Source organism: Antennarius striatus, chromosome 5, assembly GCF_040054535.1.
Source record: "Antennarius striatus isolate MH-2024 chromosome 5, ASM4005453v1, whole genome shotgun sequence".
In the NCBI taxonomy this organism is placed as follows: domain Eukaryota; kingdom Metazoa; phylum Chordata; class Actinopteri; order Lophiiformes; family Antennariidae; genus Antennarius; species Antennarius striatus.
In genome coordinates this window covers 13,451,025-13,475,368 of record NC_090780.1, presented here as the reverse complement: position 1 = coordinate 13,475,368, position 24,344 = coordinate 13,451,025, and the positions used below count along the sequence as shown (strand labels likewise).

General features: G+C 39.6%; 1 protein-coding gene across 1 annotated transcript in view; it reads right to left on the bottom strand.

Moving 5' to 3' along the window:
- Positions 1–5,058: 5,058 nt before the first annotated feature.
- srgap3 (SLIT-ROBO Rho GTPase activating protein 3) overlaps positions 5,059–24,344 on the bottom strand; it is a 51,195-nt gene continuing 31,909 nt past the window's right edge. Inside the window, exons 7-22 of the mRNA XM_068314388.1 lie at positions 21,489–21,710; positions 21,264–21,365; positions 20,287–20,484; positions 20,008–20,092; positions 18,242–18,269; positions 17,623–17,725; positions 16,775–16,835; positions 16,083–16,160; positions 15,837–15,971; positions 15,178–15,283; positions 13,756–13,983; positions 13,556–13,629; positions 9,850–10,030; positions 9,561–9,710; positions 9,152–9,467; positions 5,059–8,545 (exon numbers count right to left, since the gene is read on the bottom strand). Of these exons, the coding sequence (XP_068170489.1) occupies positions 8,099–8,545; positions 9,152–9,467; positions 9,561–9,710; positions 9,850–10,030; positions 13,556–13,629; positions 13,756–13,983; positions 15,178–15,283; positions 15,837–15,971; positions 16,083–16,160; positions 16,775–16,835; positions 17,623–17,725; positions 18,242–18,269; positions 20,008–20,092; positions 20,287–20,484; positions 21,264–21,365; positions 21,489–21,710 (2,514 nt within the window). The 3' untranslated portion in view covers positions 5,059–8,098. The remainder of the gene's footprint in view (positions 8,546–9,151; positions 9,468–9,560; positions 9,711–9,849; positions 10,031–13,555; positions 13,630–13,755; positions 13,984–15,177; positions 15,284–15,836; positions 15,972–16,082; positions 16,161–16,774; positions 16,836–17,622; positions 17,726–18,241; positions 18,270–20,007; positions 20,093–20,286; positions 20,485–21,263; positions 21,366–21,488; positions 21,711–24,344) is intronic.

The following is a 24,344-nucleotide window of genomic DNA, read 5'->3' as shown; positions in this document are numbered from 1 at the left end:
GAGGAGGCATTAAAGTAATGCAGTCTACCATCTGGGGATACATCCATTGTCTTGAAGACGAGACAATCAATCATTGCATCTACAGCCACTTTCTGCCTTGCGTGTTACGGGTGTTGCTGGAGCCTATCCCAGCTGACTAAAGGCGAGAGGCAGGGTACAGCCCGAATGCATCACCAGCGCATCACGCACACACTCACACCTATGCTCAATTTGGAGTGATCTATTCACCTATGAGGCACAGTGGGTAGTGTTTTCTCTGGATTCTCAAGTTTCCTTCCACCTCCAAAAAACTTCAGGTGAATATGTTCGTTCTAGATTGACTGTAGGTGTGAGTGTGTGAGTGAACCGTTGTTGTTTTTTGTGTGTGTCTGGTCCCCCGATGCGCCTGCCTCATGCCCGTAAGTAGATGGGATAGGCTCCATCAACCTCCATGACCCTCAAAATCTGAGGAAGCGGTACTGAAAATGAATGAATCAATGAATAGTCACCTAGGAGAACCCGGAGATAAGGCAGGGTAGGCAGCATATGTAAATTTACAAGCATCTCAGAAAATTCAATGCTGTGAAATACACTTCTCACCAGAGATCAAACTGTTGCTGAATCTGTGCTTATTCAGGTTTGGTGTTAGATTTAACAAGTCATCAAGATTTTGAGCTAAGTTTTGAAGAAAATACCCTAAATGTCACTAAAATTAGATTTAAAAGCCATGCAGTATAGTGACATTCATTAATTTTACAAAAGATGTTTTTCCTACAGTACAATCCAAACACTCATTATGGACAAAAAGACAGTCAGTCATCTGTTCTGGATTTTAAACCCATACCTCAATTAATGGGTTCTGATCATCTTAATGGTCTGTTCAGGAAAATTTGCATTATTCGGAAGGGTACAATAATACAAATGTGGACCACTTTTTTATGGAATAAATACAAAATCAGTCAGAGTCAGAGATTGGTAATGCAGCTCACCTCCACATTCACCACCAACATCTCTGTTCTTTTAAACCTCACATCAGAGTTCTGTCACGACTAGAAAGCCACAAAAAGCAAAACATCATTAATATAAACAAGTAGCTTTAACATTTCACAGTTTAGATGGACTCCAGGAACTCTTGATTGCTGTCAGGATGTGTTATCGGGACTTGTGTGATGCATCTGGTTTATGGAGCATGGCTTGTACTCTTTGATGTGATCTGTGTCAGGGTGTGCATGAACAATGTAAACAACCAGGGCAACTCGCGTGGTATCTCCGGGCTAATATTTATAATGCATGTTCTATGGTCAAGACCGCTACACGCCTGCACATCAAAGTTCCAGAGATATAGTTGGAAGATCTCTGAATTCAGAAGTATTGCCTTCTGTATAATGTTGTAAGTATGATGACTCTTTGGGTTGTCAAGAAAATATATCAAAGGAAAATGACTGATTGCCATTCAGCATGTAGTATTAAGATATTTGACTGATCTCTGCTGTTTGCCTGATGTCTGTCTGAGGCAGAGAACATCTGAAAGGAAACATCATATTCTCATCTTTTCATGAAACAGTTCCATTTCATTTGATCCAGGCTCTTTGTATTAACTGGAAGGTCTGTGTTTTTCAAACGTGTTTTTGTCATACCAGAACACCCTTGACCAAGACAGCTAAATATCCATTATAAAGTGTTTCAGTCCAGTAATAATTACAATAATTACATAAAATGAGTTCTGTAGAGTGAGAGAATGAACGTCGTGAACACTGTCTTCAGTGTTACCCAGATATACTGTAAATATCATTTGCCCTCAGGGTAGTGATATGAGTATCTTTTTTTCTAGGTCAAAATACCAGACAGTTTAGAGAAACTAATACATCACTGCTGAGAATTTATTTTGTTTATGTGTCTGGTAATTATGAAAAAGAATATGTTGTTTAAATAATCTCAAATAAAATGGCTTCCTACGACCGTGTAATGTTCCAATCAATATTGTACAGTGTGTGTGTAACAGTAACATAAGCTGCCATCATATATTGTCCCAATATCAAAATGAATTTCCAACAAACTTCAAAAGTCTGACCTCAAGAAACTTATACATCATTCATTCATTCATTCATTCGTTCATTCATTCATTCATTCATTCGTTCATTCATTCATTCATTCATTCATTCATTCTAAACTTGTACTGCAAGATGTTTTCAAGACATTGCTAATCATGGGAATACATGAAATAAATGAACCATAACATATACCTGTATAAATTGTTTTATTCTAATAATTAGAAGGACTCATTGACAGTTCATCACTGTCCCCCTAGATATTTTCTGTGTAACCTCTTCATCATTAATTATGATGTAGTTTAGCTAAAGGGTGAAAAGTTGCAAGTAAAAGTTACATTAATTTTGTTCTACTATGACTTTTACAAGATTGTGTTATAAAAGATTGTGGTCGTATTTGCATATTAATTAATAGAGACGATTAGATAAATTTGTTCAATGAACAGGGCTTATGCTATTCATTTTTCAAAGCAGATGTAACATCTGTTCTTTGCTGATGATGTACTGTATATGTCATTCAAGAGACATAAAATAATTTCAGTGCTAGCAGACGTTACTGTAGACTTGGCTGTTGTTGATATTCTTCTCTTTTTGTTTGAAGAAAATAGTTAGCTGGTCCAAAGTAAAGAATATTTAATGGCCAAAAGTGAATATGTACCTGCTGGAATTTCTTCAGAGCCAAACATTAGCAAGGACACGGATCAATACTGATTTGATATTTAAAAAAATACCAAATTACCAAACTTATAAAACCTGAATTTGTTTCTAGTATCAATGTCAAAGGTAGTTATACAAGAATAGACTTAGTTATAATGTTGTAATAATGTAAACTGATTGTATTGTTTTTTGTATGACTATCACATTGAAGCAGGTGTGTTATTGACATTTGCCTCTACATCATCCAAATACTTCATTCCCAGTGCTCAATATGTAAAATAATATATATAACCCTTCCTTTGATTACTTCTGATAGTTTTAAGGAATATAAAATTGCTCATCACTGTTAAAATTAAATTATTTTATCCCACAAAAGTGTGGGATAAAATAATTTATTCAGACTAACTACTAACCACACTTTTGTGGGATAAAGTAACCTGGTTGCAGATCCCAGATTGATTCACTGTTTCATTTGCTAATATGTGTGATGTTAGTGTGTCTAGCTCTGCTGACCTAATCACATAGCTCTTTAGCAGCAGAGTTTCAGCTGGTTTGGATGTATTTACCACTTAGTGATTGGCATAGCTGCAAGACTACCGTGATTAAAAATGTGAAGACACGCTTGCTGTTTGGCGCAGTGGGTAACGCTGTCGCCTCACAACACGACGGGTACGGGTTCGAGTCCCGCTCTGTATGCATGCTCTCCCTGTGTCTGTGTGGGTTCTCCAAAAGCATGTGCTTCAGGTTAATTGCCCGTAGGAGTGAGTGTGTGTGTGCATGGTTGTCTGTCTTTGTGTGTGCAAGGCCACCTATGCCAGCTGAGTTAGGCTCTAGCACCCCGTGACCCGCTACGGCGGATGAAGCGGCAGAAGTTGAATGAATGCTTCCTGTTCGGCCTTGTTGAACTAAAGTTTCTGAGGTGGAACAAATAATGCAGCAGCAGCGTGACCTGCTGATGTGTTGCTCTCTGAGCAATCGACTTGAAATTTAATTCCAAACAGAAATGTTATCATCTAATTTGCGTTAAAGTTTTTTTTACCAGAGTAATCAATGTGGTGCAACTGACTGACTCTACATGTTCCAATACTTTCTGTGCTGCAGTCTCTCCATCATGTGGCCACAGACTGAACTACAGACTCCATATCATTATTATTATTATTATTATTATTATTATTAAGAATAATAATAATAGTACTATTATCAGTATTATTTATATAATTTAATGCACCTGTGGAGGGTTCATATGGGGTCACCAGTTCAATCCATCACTCCATCTGTTCATACGTGCCTATTTGATAGGGGTGTGATGATTCAAATTCAAAGCACAAAATTCAGTTAAATTTCATCTCTGCTTTGCAAAGCCCAAATGGAATGCATTGCACAATTGGATTCTTCAGTTTGTTTGCTTTTATATTTTGGTCACATGTACATATAAGACTACTCTTCTGCTTCCGACCAGCCTTTTAAAATGTTTCTAGCGTAGAATGCGGGTAATGATGGTGGTTGTGGTTTGTCTAACACAAACAGAATTCTTTCTGAAGCCATGGACACAGAATTAATTTTCTTTGCACTGAGAGTTTTAATGTTGTAAGAGCCTGCATCTATTACACAAAGTTTATGTCAGGTTCTTTCTTGTGAACATTTAGATTTATGCTAAAGTGACAGCATGCTTTGATCTACCCCACTGTAATGATCCACACCAAAATGTAATAGATTTTTGGCTAACACCCCACATCACTCCACAGATTTTCATGAAAATTAGTTCAGTAGTTTAGCATAATTGGAAAAATGCCCTATCTGTCCTCATTAAAGAAAGTTCCAAAGATTTGCTGCATCAATGACTGAAGGAAGTTTTTTCCCAGTTCCATGCTTCCAACGAGTTTCATAGGAAAATTACTACTATTTGCATAATTCTGCTTACAAACTAGCCAAGTGAGAAACAAACAGACACTAGTGAAAATATAATTTGTGTATATATAACCTCCAGCCATCTTGGGTTTGTCAGTTGAAGTTGAACCTTTGTTTGTCAGGTAGTCTGTGTATTTAAACCTAGTTTTTGTTACTGCTGTACTGAGTCTGTGGTGAGTGACTACTGAGAAACGTCCTTTGTCCTTTTTGTGTGTTAGCCTTTGTTGGATTGTACTGACATGTACATTTTGCATTACTCTCTCTTGCTCTACCGTAGTAGGATTGTACTTTGTTTTGACCTTTTTGTCTGGATCTGCTGAGGTTGATTAAAAACAATCTTTTTACATTACCTCTGCCTCTAGGTCTTCTTCATAGTGGTTAACTATGTTTTAAATGAGATCCCTGGCTCAGACATAATATGTATGTAACACAACTAATGAAAGAGAAGTCACTCACTGTATCCAGATCACAGAGCAATAATGGTTTTATTTGGACGCAGGAGTTTTCAACATCCAATCAGTGGTATGGTGCACATTACATCACAGGGTTTCAACCAACCAGACACTCATCGACAAACAGCCTCACTAGACAAACAGTTAAAGAGAAGGTAATCAGTGTGACAACAACTCACACTCATGTCTCCACAATATGATCAGCATTCAATCTGCTCGTTCACCGACGTCCTTTCTGAAAATCCATTCCATGTTTTCTTGTCTGCAGATGAATACGTTTCGGCACACATTTCAGGGGAAATGTCTGTCCATGTGGCATGACATGAAACTAGAAGGAGAGTGCACCGGGTGTTTGATGACCTCTTCAAGAAACAAGTTCACATCAGTCCAGTTGTTTCCAACATGAAAGATGAAAGGGGTGGAGCTAATTGAGGAGAGTTACGGCTCAACCACAGCACAGATGGATCACATATAAAAGAAAGAGGTGAAAAAATATTCTGAGATTATTCCACCAGACTTCACCAGTAGATCATGTATACAGTAGTTATTTTTGTTATTACTCTTATTCTTCAGCAATCACCCAAACACAAATAAGCATTTCATGATAATTCTTCTGTAATTCATGATAAGAATATCTTCACACAACGGTATTTTGATGACTTGGTAACAATAGAAAGTAAATATTAAAAAAAGCAACATCAGTTTATAATAAACATGAAAAATAATACATTTAAAAAATGAAATATAAAAGTACAATAAAAATTGATGTTGTGCACAAAAGGCACTCAACTTTTTTGTTACACTTACACAAGTGTCTATAAATTAAAAAATAAACAGTCTAGTTAAATATGATAACGTCACCATCTGAAATGTGTGTGCTTTCCTCGTATTTCAATAAACATATTTTTTGTTACAAATATCTTCATAGATTTCAGATTTATTGTTTTGCCATAGGTGCAAAACTGTACCTAGGACAGACAACTAAAACTGTATGGATGAGCTCCATGAGTGTAAAATCAGTTCTTGATCACACTCATAATGCCCACATCAGGTGATGGTAGAGATGGAATACCAGCAGCCACCTGCAGAGGGAGTGAGGGCCCTGTATAATTAAATGCTGTACTGTATTGCCCTTCTGTGGCTGCAGGACACCCTTCTTTCAAACCCAAGGCATTCATGTCATGTTTATCCATCAGACAAATAAAGGGCTAACAATCCACTGGCAATGCTTTTACTTTCAGTTAGCAGGATGTATTTCAGTAACACTGCAATATGTACAGTCCGACAGAGGGGTCCGCAGCATAATCTGCCTGGTTTACATGCTAATATTCAAGTTTTTTTGCTCATTAATTTCTTTCACTTGTCATTTTTACGATTGCAGCAAGCAGATAACTCCATCATTCTAATCACCATAAATAAGGCCCATTTAGTAAGGAAAGAAACATCCAATCGCAAATTAATTTGTGCGTTTTACCGAGGCAAGGCACCGCATACAGCCATTGTTTATCTGTCCAGAATATATGAGTTAGTTATTACAGCGCAAAACAAGCAGAACAAAGCAGGCTCTTTGGGGTGTGCATTACAAGGTCTATGGTCAAGGCCTGACAGAATGACAAGAGGAACAGTAGGTATAAATACTGACACGCTCTGTGTAGTTTATAGTCTATAGTCAGAGCATTATTGTGTCCATCAATGAGGATAGAGAAAGACAGAAAGGGTGGAAACAGCTGTGAGATAAACATGTCAGAACATTTACTTCACAGGTTCCTCTGAGCGAGTCAAGGAGCAAAGGATGCTTTTCAATTTATCTTGTGCAATAATAAAAAATACCCCAAATTTGGACTGACCAGTCAATAGTTCCACAACCTTTTGGGCAAATGTTTCAGAAACTTAGTTTTCTACAGTAGAATTATCAAATGCATTCTTAGCACACGATAAGGTAAGTTAACTAGGTAAGAGAATATGTTTGCAGCTTACTGGAGAAGATAGAAAGGTAGATTACGATCTTAACAGAGGCCATTCACAGTCAAACCTTTGCCTTTCCTGTACAAGATTAACACTTAAAAATGACTATATTATTATGTACAGGTTTACCACAGGATTTCTACATTGCTTGATGCATTACTTTTATGTATTTCATATACAGTATATGGGAAAAAAACAGCATGATGGTGGAGAAGACTTGCTTTGTGAAGTTCTGATTAATATGCGAGACTTCAGATTATCATCATGCCGGGATGCTTTCATCTGAGTACCAAAATACACATGACAGATTAAAAATCTAATACTTTAGGAGCCCCATGTATCACTTTACTCACTTAAAAGATTAGGTTTCAATACTTTTTTTCTACTCATGATAATGACTGGAGAAAATCCCAAATTGTAAGTCTCTTGAAGACAATAATGACATCACTGACATTTTCCTTTTTTTCTCTAACATCCTGCATGCAGTCATATATGATGTCACTAAATTGTTACATTGCTGAACATCCATTCTATTATAGTACAAACAAAGCATGGCATCTTCAAGTAAGTTAGTATGTACAGCCTTAAGGCCTGTGACCTAAACGGTTAACAGAGTATTTCATCCTGAATGTTTGCACCTGTCCAGATGAGGTGTTTCATACACATCAGCAGGATTGACTAGACAAGGTGTGCTGGGTTGAAATAATACAAGATTTCACACAAGTATTGCTTCACTTGCATTATTATGTCTGAGGACTGAAAACATGTCCATAGATTTTTATTGGAACTGAGGTAAAACTGAATTATTCCTGGACATATGTTCTACAGTTAAATCAAGTTTCAAAGAGAATCAAGCTTTACGTTATCACACCTCTACAGCTTCTTCTACTGCTTTATCGCCATGGTAACACGTGGCGATAGGCTCTCTTTGGGAGCTTGCAGAATATATGAATTAAGTCAGGCAGAAAACAGAGAAGTAAAAAATATACATATCTGCTTTTCACACATCAGCAGACATTTTCATAAGCCTTCACCTCATTTGGAAATCTTTCCACAGCAGAAACCCCTCCTTGGCAAATTCCATCTTCGCTACATGGTACCAGACTTATCCCCTGCATCACTGGATGTACTTATATTTGACCCAGTAGCCGTACTGTTACTTGGAAACATCTTCTCAGTGGGAGTTACTGCCGGACTGCCGACCCCTGAGGAGCTGGAGCTGCTCGAACGATGCTGGGCAGAAGGAGGGCGCACTGGCCTCATGGGCGGGGGACGTAACTGAGCCCCGGCCAACCGGGCAGAGAGAGCTGGCTTAAAGGTGGTCATCATCTCAGAGGTGGAGCTGCTGCTGCGGCGCATGGCTGCGTCTGGGTCGCGGATCATAATGGTATGCAGCGGGCTGCCAGGCTCAGAGCTGACTGGGTTCTTCATGGGCTCCAGTGTGTCCAACACCACGTCCGGAGCCTGTTTAACGGTGTTCTGTCGTTCCAGCTCACGTAGCTCATGCAGAGCTGTAGTCATAGTCTTTTCTATGTCCTGGTAGATAAGAAGACAACCAATAAATAATAGGCAGGGAAACTTTAGAAACTTTGGTGTTGTGTTGTAGCTTCATCTACAATTCATGTATAATGAAGACGGGCCCCTTCTAAATGAAGGATATACAGTGTAAAGTTTAGACTTTGATGTCTTCAATTTTCTAATTTCAAGACATTTATTGTTGTTTTGTTTTTCATTAATATCTGAAAACTCTTCAACATTGTTGAGGGAAATAGTCATAACCTCATATTAGCTTAGAAATCAACCTCACATGCTGAAGTATTTATCCATGTAGATTGCTCTTTTAGGTTTGGGAATGTCAGTTGTTAATTTGCTAAAATTAACGTCCAAAGAAAACAAAAACCCTCTTTATCCAGAAATCATGTCCAAATACCCAAAAATATTACACAAACATTGCTGAAAGCGGTTTCATAAAGGACTTTTTTTTTTTTTTACTAAACTTCACCATGTGGACGTCTAAAAATGTGAGTCTATTCACAAACACGACAGGGTGGGACGTAAACATTCATGGCTTTTCCATATATTGAGCTGCAAGAGCAAAGCCTCCAAACATCGACATATAAATTAGTCAGACTGGAGCCTTACTTCAGCCAGAGCTTCAGCTTCCAGCGATTTGTGGTCCCCAAGGCTGCTGTGACGAGTGGCCCCTGGCACCGGCCTCAAAGGGTGGCCCTCAGGATAGGCTTTCCTGTCTGCATAGTTGATACTCCCTGCACTGCCAAAGGTTCCAAGGCGCCTCTTTTCTGGGCTCTCCATTCGATTCTTGCTGATGGACACCTTGTGGGGGCTGCTAGGACAGGCTGCAGCTCGTGGTGGAGTGTCAGCCGTTCTGGTTGGACTGTGGGTCTCTGTACCACTCCGACGACGTGGGATTGCTGCTCCATCCGACCGTAACCTCACCCTTTGAGGGGGTAAAAAGATTAAACCAATACGGAAATGTCTCACTGGTATCCAGAACATCAGTCAACAACAAAGCCACTCTTAATGTACCCACCTCCCCAAAACTCCTCCAAAGTGGTAATCAGGTGATTGTTCACATGGTGACGGGGCATCGTTTTTGGATGAACCCTTATCATCCAGTAGTGGCCCACTGCTAGCTTCACTATCTGCTTTCTGACTGAGGTTATCTGAGAAAGCATCATCCCTGAAAGAAAAGATACTAAAGGTGAGGAAAAGATGGACATATGAAGTAAATCAGGGACATTGAATGTAACTTTATTCAAAACTGCAGTTTATTATGCTGTCAGCTTCAACAAGAGTCATTTGGATTGCACGCTACTTACAGGTCTTGCACCACAATGTACTGGTGTGGGATCAGGCCGTCCACACCGTTGTGGCGACCCTCCCACCAATCCTCAGACGCTCGGTGGTACAGAAGAAGAGAAGCTCCTTTCTTGAAGGACAACTCCTTGGGAGTGCGTCCCACATAGTCAAACTTAGCAATGGCCTCAATCTGTTCGACCTCTGAAAAAACAAATGGACAAAAAAAACCCAAAAAACAACTGTTCAGGGCACCAGAAGAAATCAAAAGGTACAGTCATGATAAGATGTTGTGGGTTGTTTTATTTTTTTACTTGACCTGATCAAGATTATAATTTAAATTATGCACTTTATCAAAGGCATATTGCACTAAAACAAACACTAGTAAATGCAGACAGCACTAAGAGAGGAGAAACCTTTGTTCAAGAAGCTCAGTTTCCTCATTACCTCATTGCACCTCCCATAATAAAACTCCCTGACCATGAACCCCTGGAATTTGAAATCCACTCAAACGATTTGGAGAAATCCAAGCAAACAAACAAACAAATTAAGTCAAAACAGTAATCTCATATTACATTACATAACCTCCATGGTTGAAAACAATTAAGGTACTGCTGAACAGAGGAACAGAAACATAATTCTAACAACAATCTGTTCTTCTCACTGAACCTGTGTAGTATTTAAGTGATTATTTTAATACTGCACATTAGAGTATCATGACAACCATAACACTGTCAACCCCTCAGACATGCTACGGTACAGAGCTCAAATGAATGTGTCTTCATTGAAAAAATTACAGGGAAAACAAAAGTTAGACATTTCATTATCTTGCTGAATTATAGCTTAGACCAAGGGTGCCAAACTCATTTTAACCGAGGGCCACATCAGCATAACGGCTGTCCTCAAAGGGCCAGATGTAACTTATAAATGTAACTAAATGTAACTCAATGTAATGTAAAATAAATGTAACTACTCCTGAATGTTAAATAACTGAATTTATGACTTATTCAAATTACAAACATTACAGTTAAACAGAAAACAATTGTTTTCTTATTTCTCTGTTATAACATACATTTAATTTGTCAGGTGATGAAACCAACATAACTCCATCAATCAAGGATCAAACTATCCAAGTGAATAAAGAAAAATAACATCAAACACAAGTTAGGATATTAACTTTGTTAAAAACATTTTGTCAATGTTAAATGGGCAGAATTGATGCATTGTGGGAAATTTAATTTTTGGTCTAAGCACACTTTTGACTCATTTATTTTTAGACACCCTGACCTAATATACTCTTGCGGGCCATATAAAATTATGTGTCGGGCCACATTTGGCCCCGGGCCTTGAGTTTGACACATGTGGCTTGGATAGTTGTAATAAGTTGTAGGACTAACAAAAAATCTTTTTCCTTTAAAGCAATGGAGGTAAAATGTCTATTATAGATTAAAACGAGTTTAGAAGAAAATCTGTTTTCTCTGTGATGCATTTGAAAACGACAACCAGCAGGGGTCAGTCACGAGAAACCATAAAACAGTGAGACATATTTTTATTTTCAGACCACGACGAACAACAACTGACAAGAAATTCTGATCAAATATAGTTTTAAAGTAATGCAAATATAAAAGATCCCATCATCACAGCATACTGTCAGAGCACACTGACTGATCTGACAGCATACTGCACATCCAAGCGGTACAACTCATCCTGCAGCAGGTAGCCAGCCTTTGTTGTTTCCTCCAAGTAGAAGAAAGAAAAACAGCCACAGCACAGATGTAGCACAAAGATTACCCCAGTCTGACCTGACACACTCCATATTTCACAGATCTGCTCATTGACTCTTCACTGGAGGCAAATCAGATAATATTCTGTGTATTAAATGTGATCTGGCTTTTGTGCCTGGCCCAGTTATGTATTCAAAGCTCAAAGGAGAATTGGGGAAACACTGCACAAAGGAGAAAGTCCCAGGAGAGATGCTGACTAACACTGAACAAAGAGCAGGTGGGGGGGAGCAGAGAACTTCACACACAGACACGCGCACACACACACACACACACACACACACATACACACACAAACACATAAACACACACACACACACGCACACACACACTTACACACACACACACACACACACACACACACACACACACACACACACACACACACACACACACACACACACACACACACACACACACACACACACACACACACACACACAGATGAAAGTGTGGGCTCTGCATGCCAACACTGTTTACTCAACTTGCCTTCAGCTTTAAACCATAACATAAGCCTTTGCGATCATGAGCTGCTGCAGTGCAAACCTCCACCACCTCCTAGTCAAACGCATCTAATAAAAGGTCAATCCTCATCCAAGGCTTTTCGATCCACAGGGACCAGTAAAATCTCAGCGCATTATATTCTCATGTGATACACATTTGAATGAGCTCTCTCTTTCAACGATCAAACACTCAGACAGCAATAAGACATTTCCTATTAGTCTGCAGCATTCTATTGCAGAGTTGACCTCCACCTGACTAGAGCTGCTGATAAACTGCTATCAATATCCTGTATTGAAAGATTCAGAGAAAAAATCAAGAATAATTTTCCTTTGCTGTGATATTGACGAGGGCGCACAGAGACAAGATGAGCAGTTCACAGGCTTCCTAATATTAGATGTAGCATCAGAAAATGGAATGCATGCAAATGAAGATTAAGAATGAGGCTGTATTTAGACAGCGTTGAGTTCTGAGATAGATCTGAACTTGCTCACACTAAAGATGCTGATGTTAGGTGGGTATAATATTTCAAGTTTGGCACCTGATGTTAGCATGTTAGTAGATTTATATTTGCTAATTAGATTCAAACAGTCCCACGGTGAGCTTTTGTTTTATCCGGGGTTTTTGCCCGTAGCCTGCTGGGATAGTCTCTAGCAGACCCGAGACTCGTAAGGTGGATATGCGGCTGAAGACGAGACGACTGCAATGATGTGATGGATGAATGGATAGATGGATGGATGGATGGATGGATGGGATGGATCAATCCAAACACAAAGTAGCATTGCCAAGGCTAATAGTTTGTTTTTCATTTCGCCAGTATCATTTGACAGGTTTAACTCGTGACCCGACGAGGAGTCTGGGTGAAAAATCATTTAAATTGGTGACATGAGAAAATGTATAGGAATCCATTCAATACTTATTGAGATACCACTGTATGACATCTGATCAACAGATAACTTGAACCATCCCGACATTTGGCTGAAGACACACCCAGTTAACAACAGATATAAAATATATAATATGTGAGATGACTACGGGCGGCGTGGTGTCACAGTGGGTAGCGCTGTCACCTCACATCTGGATGGTTCAGGGTTCTATTCTTTTCTGTGTGGTGTTTACATGTTCTCCCCGTGTCTGTGTGGGTTCTCTCCATGTTGTCCGGCTTCCTCCAACTTCTAAAAACATGAAGCTTAGGTGAACTGATTACTCCAAATTGTCCGTAGGTAGGAGTGTGTGTGTTAATGGTTGTTTGTGATATCTGTCATGTAGCACTGCGATTGGCTGGCGACACATTCGGGGTGTTACCTCCTCCTCAGCCATAGCCAGCTGGGATAGGCTCTGGGTCTAGCATCACCCGTAACACCAAAGGCGGAAAAGATTAGACGATTACAGTCATTTCATCTTCAAGAAAACGGATGGATGGAGATGACTACTGCAATGTACTGACCTTCATCGCTGGTGTGTGGCTCAGTCCCATTGTCAGTCTCATCAATAGCTCCTGGTTCACTGTGAGGGCTGTCACTATGGAAGCAAGCAGGAGCTTTACTCTTTATTTTTTTCATAAACAGTAATGTTTACCTAGGTGATCACTGAGGTAACACACTGCACACACTCATGTGTTTATTATTAGGGTTGGACAACACTCACCAGTACTCTTCCCCTCCAGTCATACACTTTTCATATATTGGGCCATCCAGCTCACGTTGACTGGGAAATATGACTTCATTATGGATGATGATGGTCTTGATGACCTCATTGACATGTGCTTGGCAAGCGACAGGGTCCTGTCCGTCTGGGATGGGCATCAGGGTTGGACCGAAGCAGATGGCCAAATTATATGAATCCATCATGTTCTCATCGCTATACTGGGAGAGACTGAGGGAGAGGACAGCTGAGTATCCCGTGTGTCTTTCCATTGTATATAAATGTTACTGATGTCGGCAACCTATATATAACACATATATAATACTGTATATACAGATTATGTGGTTATTTAATGTCTGTCATTGATAGTACACATGCAAGACTACAACAACTTTTTTTGCCCACATGGAGACAGGTGAAAAAGATGTGATCCAGTTTCCTTGTTTTGCTAAAAACAGATGCCATCTGAGACAAAAACAAGGATGAACCAGAAGAACCATTTTGCAGGTCAGAAAATTTCAACACTGAGCTTAATAGTACAGCTAAATCTAAGAACTAGAGAACCAGGTCATATAATTTACTGTGGTTCATATTTGTGACCCTATACACTAAAGTATAAGTTCACAAATCCATTTCATTAACACATCAAAACACATATACGGTATTTGAATTAAAGAGCTTCAAAAACTTCATTAAGGAGACCCACAACTTAGATTAGAGTATGCAGTCATGTGGTACATGATTATTAAAGTATGATGGACTGCTGCTGAAGGTCATGAAATATAAATTCTAAAATGTTGAAAAAGAAGACGAGACATATATTTCCAACATCACTTTGTAAGTCCATCAGTCAACTAATTTCTTCAGTGGGTCACATGCCACATCTTCTTGGACCCCTTCATTCAGTGCTGCAGAAGGAAGTCAGTCCTCACACATCACCTACAAGAGCCCAGCAGTATAATAACAGCTGGATTTGCCCCAACAGATAAACATGGAGTGAAATAACCCGGGATATGAAATCAAACTCTTTACTCTCCAGTAAAGAGACATGAATGACATCAATTATAGGAGGACAGGTATACTGCTTCAGTAAGCCTAGGGTTTCGGAGCCCATAAATAACATCTAAAATACTGCAGACAGATGTGGCAATAAAAACCATGTCCTTTCTCATATATTTTTGGATCTCACCTTTTCACCTGTCTCTGGGTTTGTTCAACAAGGATTCCCCCAATATAAATATATTTATAGAAATAGAATATACAGTGTGTGTGTGTGTGTGTGTGTGCGTGTGTGTGTGTGCGTGCGTGCGTGCGCGCGCGTGTCTACGTGCATGTGTGTATCACTCTAACATTCAGTTACAGATCTGTGCACACAGAATAATTCATGTTGTAACTTCAACATGAATTTAAACAGTAGAAACTCACTGATTAAGAAAAGCAAACAGGTATCTCATGACGATGATGACTGTGCGAGGAAGAGTGACAACAATCTGCTGGATGTGATGCGCTCTCTCAGGACCAGACTCAAGCTCTGAAACACAAGGGACAGAAACAGAGAGGTGTAATAAAAAAAGGGTTTGCCGTGATTTGCAAGAGATAAATATTTAATTTCATTTTAATTAAATATTTGTCTCTTTAGTTTTAATGTAATTTAAATATAGTCACCAATACATTATATATACAGTATATGTGCAGCCATCCTACACAACACTGTTACACAACACTAGAACATACTGTAATATAAACCAGATCACAGCAAGGACAATAGAACAGATGACCAAAATCAAAAGGGATTGTGAGGGTGTTTTAATAGATGCCCTTTCCTGCCTTCCACCAGACCCCTAACTGAGTGATCAACTATTACCGTAGAAATGGTGGTAAAGGAATCTGCGGTGAACACGAACACAGCAGCCTGATGTGTCCCCCACTCTAATCTTCCTGCTGGCATTCTGTTAAATATCAGGCAGAGGGCCTTAGTGCTAGATTGCTTCCATGTGCTGCAATGCATGCCTTTCTCCTCTTCAGTAAAGCTGAGTTTCTAACAAAGTGATGCTTTTTCATATGTTTTACTATGTGTGACTCACTGATGGTGGAGATGAAGTCCAGGAAACACTCCTTTGGGAACAGGGGGTTCTCAAGTCCCCTGAAGTACAGCTTCAGAACCCCTGCCACTGAGTTGATATCATGTTCATTCTGGTCATCAATCAAGGGATCCTCACCTGATGAAGAAGACCATGTGAGCTTTAGTGGTGACATTTGATGAGATGGAAAATGTGGCTGATGGTGTTTAAGTATGTGAAAGATGAAAAGGGGAAGGCCATCAATCTCACCTCTCTCAAATGAGTTTTTAATATCATTGACTTCCACCTGTGATCCTGGCACGCGAAATATTCCCTGCTGCTGCAAACCTGAATGAAACAAAAGCCAGAATATAAGGATTCATAGGTAGACTAGCTATCATTATCTCCAAACCTCAGTGCCAGCATCATGAGAGCACACTGGAAACACACAGCAGGAAATGTAATCTGGTAATAAAAGGGAGATGCATGTTTTCCATAGGACGGACCCTCAGTAAGGCTGCAGCATATGGTTTCAGTTAGAGAGGCTTATAATCAGTTTTCTAGAGTTTCATTAGGTCCAGATCCAGGGGAAAGGCCTGCAGGCTGTAACAATGAGCTGAAGACAGATGTGAAGGTAGACAGGGAGGAGTTATAGAGTGTGTGTGCGTGTGTTTGTGTGTGTGTGTGTGTGTGTGTGCGTGCGTGCGTGCGTGTGTGTGTGTGTGTGTGATGATCTATTGTTTTGTTCTTGATAAGCCAGTGCAGAGCAGCTAAGGACCTCAGAGAACTAGACGGAGAGCTGAGCAGGTCGGTCTTCATCCCTGTGGGTGTTTGTGGAAGTAGACTGGCTCAGAAAGCTGCAGTCAGCTCTTTACCAGGTTGATGGAGGACTCCTTAGGTCACTCCTTTTTGTCCCCTGCAACTCTGAAGTTATAGTAACAGCGACGTGATGCCAGACTTACCGTATAGATTGATGTATCTGATACAGCTCTCTACAACGAGTGGAATAGGTTGCCCTGAGTCCTGGGGGGAATAAAGAAAAACACAAATAAATTAATTTACACATAGAAATTCTAGCAGTAAAAACATCTTAATAAAGGAATCCATACTTTTCTTTAAATACATTCCATTATCTTATCACACATCATACTGACTGAAAATGTTCCAGACATGATGGATCTAATGCCCATTTCACCACAATAACAAAGAAACTCTCATGAGCAGTGTGAAGCAAACATTCAATATCAAGTTACACTTATTACATCACCAGATAAAAACATCTGTACAAGCCAGCGACATGCAGGTGTAGTACGACCCTTAGCAAGCGTATTAATATTATATTAATATTATTATCCTCCAAATGAAGCTCCAACAACAGAGGTACCTGAATACGGGTGCGGGCATTCCTTCTTCCCCTGGGACAGAAAGCAGTAAAGCACAGAGCGGCAGAGGAGGAGAGAGAAGCATGAAGTTAGAGGAGGAGGTCAAAGCAGGCCAAGCACAGGGACTGGACGCAGAGAGCTGCAGGGAGGCAGTCAATGTCGGGTACAGTGTGGGACAAAGCAAACCCAGTGTTGTCTATGGAGAGACTGGATTTAGAAATCCAGCCGGAGATAGTAAGTTGTTCTGGAGGGGAATAAAGAGATAACTGTCTGCACCGGAAGAGCCTCGGTGAGGAGGAGGAAGATTAGAGGTTACACAGCGGCGTTACAGCATGACCAGGGGGTGCCGATAGAGGGAGGAACAGAAGTGAGGAAGAGAACGAAGGCTTTAGATGCCTTCAGTCAAACACCACACCACCACTGGGTACCTTGATGAAGGTCTCCATATTACCATTGAACAGCTTATGGTTATACATGGAGCGAGGCCTAGATTTCCTCATTTTCTGTGGTTTAGGGGGAAGGATGGGGGGCCTGGGAAATGTTGAAAGAAGGAACAAATAAAATTTAAAAAGGGTAATGTTTCATTCATTTCATATGTAATACAAAATAAAGGGGAAGAGGTCTTCAATAGAGTTGGATCTTTGGTAAAAACAGTGTTTTGAACAATGAAGTGCAAAGCTTAAATTAATGACCTTTATTAACAGGGTCGATAAAATCAAACCAACCGTTTGATGTGTCAAAACTACAGATGCATTAAAGCACCAAGAAAGTGGCAACCAATGAAAGACACACTGATAACTCATAAATACAAGATTGCTCTTTGACTTTTTTTTCTCATTTCAACTTAATAACAACAACTGATTCACATTTTCCATACTATAAAATCACACACCATATACAGTATATATATATACAGTGAGTGATTTTTATATATATTGTGTATATTGTCACAATGAAACATGCAAACACAACATTTTTTGGACATGTTCAGTTAGAATAAATAGATGCTACATATCTGAAAGATAGAAATCCCAGCAGACATCATACCTTGTAGTTCCACACTCGGCCCTTTCCCCTGTGGAAGATAACACAGAACAGAGGGTCCATTATTTGTTTATGATACATATTATACAGACTTCAGTCAATGAAGAGGTTGTTTAGAGAAAACATTTCTATTAGAGCAGTGACAACACCATAAATTGGACGACTGTATGGATCAGTCCCCACTAAAACAGCCCAGAGACCCCTTTAGGGTTGGCTGGTGCACTTAAAATGTTTTGATAAGGGAGGGGACCATCAGTTCAGTGCAATGCAATGAATGAGCAGATTCACTGAGTCATTTGTTGTGCGTTTCCAACAGTATATGTACATATTATAGGTGCACACAGTCAGTATAATCAATGTCACAAGTTTTTACAACACAATAAAACAGCACAGCTTATAAAGTCCTAGCTCATTTTTAAATAAATTCAGAGTGTCTGTCAGTGTTTAGATTAATAACCACAAAAGATGTGCAGGATAAACAAAAAAACAACAACAACAACAATGCATCGTAACATTTCTTTACTCCACTAAGCAGTGGACAGACAGAGCAAAGGCCAATCCATTTCTTGACACATCATTCTGGGAGATGGGACAAAGCGTCTGGAGCATCCGTGTGTAGAAACAACAACACAGTCTCCAGACATCACTCCTCTGAGTGATAGTCCCATCTACTTCTGACCGACCAACCTCAAAATTACACCAAGTCTGATCCCCCCTCTCGTTTTCATATCCAAAAGTGCATGAGTCTCTCTGTGACAGACAGATAGATACATATAGATGTTCTACATGCATGAAAAGTGACAGCACATACCTCATTTGCTGAGCAAGAGAATTGGTGAGTCCTAATTTAGGAAGAATTGCCGGCAGATATTCCAGTACCATTTTATCTAGCAGCCATGATTGGCATTATGTTTTATTAATACGGCGAGATGTAAACACCATGTGGCGCTCACTAGTCTTATCTTGTTACCTCTGTTGTTGTAAAAGGAACCACTCACGTACACAAAGACATCGTTTGGAGTGTGAAGTACGGGGTTAATGAGAATGCTGCTACCTTGATTGATCATCTGAATAATTAAACATGGGTGGTACATGGTAGCCCATATGCTGCATTCAGACGCTCTCAGCTGCTCTGTTGTCAAAGTAAAAACTGTCCACAGATCTGATGTGTTTATGACATGTAAAATCTCACAAACTCTGAAAGAGCTCAGAAGAAATTACAAATTTTTGAGGCCCTGAAAGCTCAACAGAGCAAAAGAAGAAAAAATAATCTCACTTTAATGAATGAATGAATCCAAAGTATGAAATATGGAAATATGCCGGAGCGTTCGAAGGCCTCAGCTGTCTCAGCCTGATGCCCATTTCTATTAGATGCAGGAGCAGCTGCAGAAATGGGTGGGTCTGTTCCTGCTGATTGATTTGATGTAAAATGGTCATGGCCGAGGTGACAAAGGGACCCCTGGGGAAGGGAGGGGCTCCTCTTCCAGTCTGCAGCTCGATCAGTTCATATTGACACTAATTGGATATTGACTTAACCAGTTGAGATTAATAAACAGGTAAATGGATACCTCAAAGTTGATGCGGTCTGTTTCTAGTGTATATTAACTCTTATTTCCTCTTTCATTATTTCCACCCCCTGCTTCTCATTAAAGAGTAATGATCCACACCTTATAACCTTGAGAACAACAATTTTACAGAGCTGTTGTGTCCTAATGATGGGATGAAATACTGGGCGTGTAATTAAACAATCAGGGGAAAAGATTCCTTACCTTCGCCCAGTGTCTGCTTCAGTAAGTCATGCTTGGCTTGCAGCTTAATGATGAGGTTACTGCCATTCAAGTACTCTTTGAATTTCTACAGAGAGATGGAGGCGACAACGAGTGAGCAGCAGTAAAACAATCCAGAGCCGACTCCGAAACACTCTAGAGATGCTCAAATCTACTTCAGAGCATGATGTCATGATTTTAAGCAGCAATGCAAAGTTGATGGTCAAAGCTGGGCGGCATCAGTTTGGAGTAAAATGATTACAGTATTCGACATCAACTCACTGAAAAGTAGAACATTTCCGTCTCCTGTTGGTTCGCCCGCCTCTTGGCCACATTCAGCTTGCTCATGTAGGACTCTGAGGCCACAGACTTAATGGATTCAGTGGAGCGGCTGTGTTGGAAGGCATCAGACACATCAAAGTCTTCCACCGTCAGCATGTCCTGCAGCGTTTGCATGGTGGCATCCAAGGTCTTTCTAACCTGAGAGAAAATGACAAATGAAGCCTTAGATCTGGCTCTGTCTTGGTCACATTTGCCTTTTAATGATAACAAAGACTATTTTTCCAAAAATCTTGATGGAACAAACATCACCAATGACATTCCGGAGGACAAGAGTGATTGATCTACAGGACTAAAAATATTTGTATCAAGAAAGATTGATCCCACAAACAATAAATGACCTACACTGAACAAACAATAAATGATTACACTGAAACGCAACAAAGGAGCATAAAAATGCAAGTCAAGAGCAACTTGTGTGTTAGCCATACATCAGACATCACAAATAAAGACTGACAAAACAAAACAAAAATGCAAATATATTAAATATATATAAAAACAAATTACTGATATGTTTTTGAATGTAAAGCTCATTTAAAGTATTATTGTGAAATAACTGATTTTCTTCCAGAGGAAAAGACAAGAAGTGAGAGAAAGGAGACAGAGCCCTCGGCAAAGTCTAACAGGCTCTTGTTATCACATACCTTTGTTTCTGCAGTTTATAATGAGAATATTGTTACTTCACTGCACAACTGATAAATATGTAACTTCATAGAAAACATAACACTGGCACCGTGACAATCTAAATATATGCCTAGTTCCCGCAGAGCAAGGGTCACTGGAGGGTAATTGCAAAGAGAACAGATGGTGATGTGGCCCTCCTACGTGGCTCTGGGGAAAACAAGACAGGGCTTTCTGTTCTTGGGGGGTAGGGCTGAAGGTGGTGTCTGAACAGACACACAGCCATAATAACGCCTCACCTCCTCATTCTCAATCTTTAGTGTAGCTAAGCGAGACTGCAGCTGGTGGTAGCGCATCAGGAGTTCAGTCTGGACAGGCTGCTGGGCGCTCACCTGGCACACCTTGGGTGGGTGGGGGGTGGGGGGGTGGGGACAGGTGAAGACACAGTAAATCCAAATCAGTGTTTGTGTTACCTAGCAAAACCATATTCTTCAGTTGAATGACTGATAATCTCATTATCTCACCTCATCTCCCATGTGTGGCAGGTACTCAAAGCGCATGGGAGGGCAGAACACCTGGTTATGCATATCCATGATCTTGTGCTTATCATTGCGGGAGTCCAGGTTGTCCACTGCATTTTCTATGATGTCAAGTCCCTCGTGACGAGATGTCTCCAAGTTGTACTCGGCAGATAAGTAGGTCCTGAATGTGCGTGCTAAACTAGCATGGTAGCCGAGGTCACAGCACTGTGGAAATAAAAACAGATAAATAATCACTGAAACACTTTAAAAGAAATTGTCAGACATGGAATGGTAACATCTGAAGATGACATGGAACTCCAACATCCTCCAAAGCAAGAGTAAACAACTTCATTAGTGTGACACATCCTCCATTCCTTCAGTGACCCTTAGACAAGTGTATTTGATTTACATATGGCAATCAACCAAAAAATTTCAATGTAAACTACGTCAAACAATATTAGTATAAAATTCAAACAATCAAAAGGACTATGTGGAAACTGGTGAAACAAAAATATAGATTTATGATGATTACAGATGCATGGACACAAAATCCCAGTGACATACTCTATGGCAGGGATCGAAAACAAGGGTAAATTTTAGGTATTTTAATCAAACACCCAGTCTGTTGAGTTTAGTGACGTTAAAGTGTACACATCACAGTGAAACTAGCAGAGGCTAGAAAGAGATAGCAATCTCATTCTTTCTAAAAGAGTTGCTCTTTAAAATGACAAGCCCACATAAACTAATGAAAGAAATAAAGAGGCACATTTTAAATTTATATATGAAAAAATTCTCCTGGTTTGAGCTTCTAAGTCAAGGCCGATTGAATCCCAAATTACTCCCTGCTATGTTTATGCTAAAAAATGGAAGTAGAGTTCAAAGAATTACAGGAGCTGGCAGAGTAGGACACCAGGGATAATCACAGAGCTTCATCGTACGGGCCGTGTGAAGTAACCTAATTAAGCAGATGAAGGTTGTGACGAGGTTCGGCAGAAGCTGGAGGCGAGTGACAGCTCTGTGACTCACTAAATAAACACTCTTCTGCACTGAGGAAGAAGTGTCTCGACTTTGGTGCATAAGCCGCTTCACATCACTCAGGCCAAGCGGCTCAGTAGACTCAAGACTAAAGGGAGCAAATTAGCATCTTTTTAAATAAACAAACTCTGGGAGAATACATTCATATCAGCAGCAGCCTGCAGGAGCAGATAACCACCAGAGCACAATTACACACACTCTTTAGTTCAAATATTCTTGACCACTTTGCTTTTTATAGATTCTTATCTCTTGCATTAGAGCTCTAGAAATGTGTATTGTGTGTGTATGTATAACATATATATATATATATATATATATATATATATATATATATATATATATATATATATATATATATAAATAATGCACATTTATAAACATTTTCTATTTTTTTTAAACATCCCCTATTTTAACCCAAATTTCTCCATTCATAACGACCATACTGTTTTCACATAAAACTACCCGCAGCAATAATTCTTCAAACATGTGCCACAATACAATGAGTATATGAATATGTGCCATACGTTTTTCTCTGCGGAAATAACCAGTTTAAGCTGATTCTCCAAATACAAGCCTAAATGCTCTATAATGATGACACACGCTGCTTTAAACTCAGCAGTTCAAAGCAGCGCTGGGGTTGAAATCCTAGTCTGACATAACAAACTGAACTCTTTTCCTCGTCTGCACATATGGCAGCCCCACCAAATTTGACAAGATATGGCTCTTTCAATTTCTAGAGAGCAGATCCATCAAAGGTGCCAAGCAAAAGAGTCAGAGACGGCCGTGAACAAGTAGTCTGCATGTAGCACAGATGTACTGCTCATATGATTTTAACTGCAATGAAAGGTAACATACAGGACATGATTGGAATTTTGCAGAAATCATGTTATATCACGTGTGATCTGGAAAATCAAAAATAGAGTTCCATGACTGTCCAGCCTTGAGCACAAATGTGATAGCCATTAGCGTTAACAAGCCTTCATAACACAGCATGACAGCATAGTTTTAAAACTTCAGCAGCTGCCGACAAACAAAATGACTGAATACAGACTACACAAAAAAGACCAGAAATGACTTGTTTCCACAATTATATCATCTACACAGGCAGAGAACCCTACAGTGCAGCAGCAAAACAGGAAAAATAACCCAGTAAAAAAAATTATGTCCACTGATGTTGGCTGTATTTTTTTTTATAACAGGAACTGGAAGAAAATAAAGAAATGAATAAGAAAAAGTCAAGCGACAATGAAATTAAAAATCAAGCAATGTACAACAATACAGATGGAGGTATTTGTGTGAAAGGAAAACTGAGAATGCTTCCACAGAGCTTTTCTTAATGGCTTCATCTGAGCATTCATCTATTTGTCTGCGAGCAGACTGGTAGCAGGTGACACAGGGCCGAGAGCCTAGTGCCAAACACATTAACCGCATTTATGGCTGTATAAATCGAGCCTCCGCTCACCAGCTGAATTTGACCTACTTCCAGTCACTGATGGTTTCCTGAACAAAGCCAGCCTCTTAACTCTGTTAATCAGATATCCTGGCAGTGGAGCTGGTGCATAGTTTGAATAAAGAACTATTTCCTTTTCAAGTGCAAAATTAGTTTTTTGGAGTCATAAGAAATTAGAATTATTAAACTAAAAAACTGAGACAACTTCTACTTGTTATTTTTTTTACAAAAGTGTAGCTTTTTGAGCCTGTGTTGAAAAACCTCTTCTCTAGATTATGACTCTTGAAAGAATAGTCAACAGAAGAGCATACAGATAGAGGGAGAGAAAGTGTGCATCTTGAGTCATGTTTTTAATGTGGTGAAAACTAGTCGTA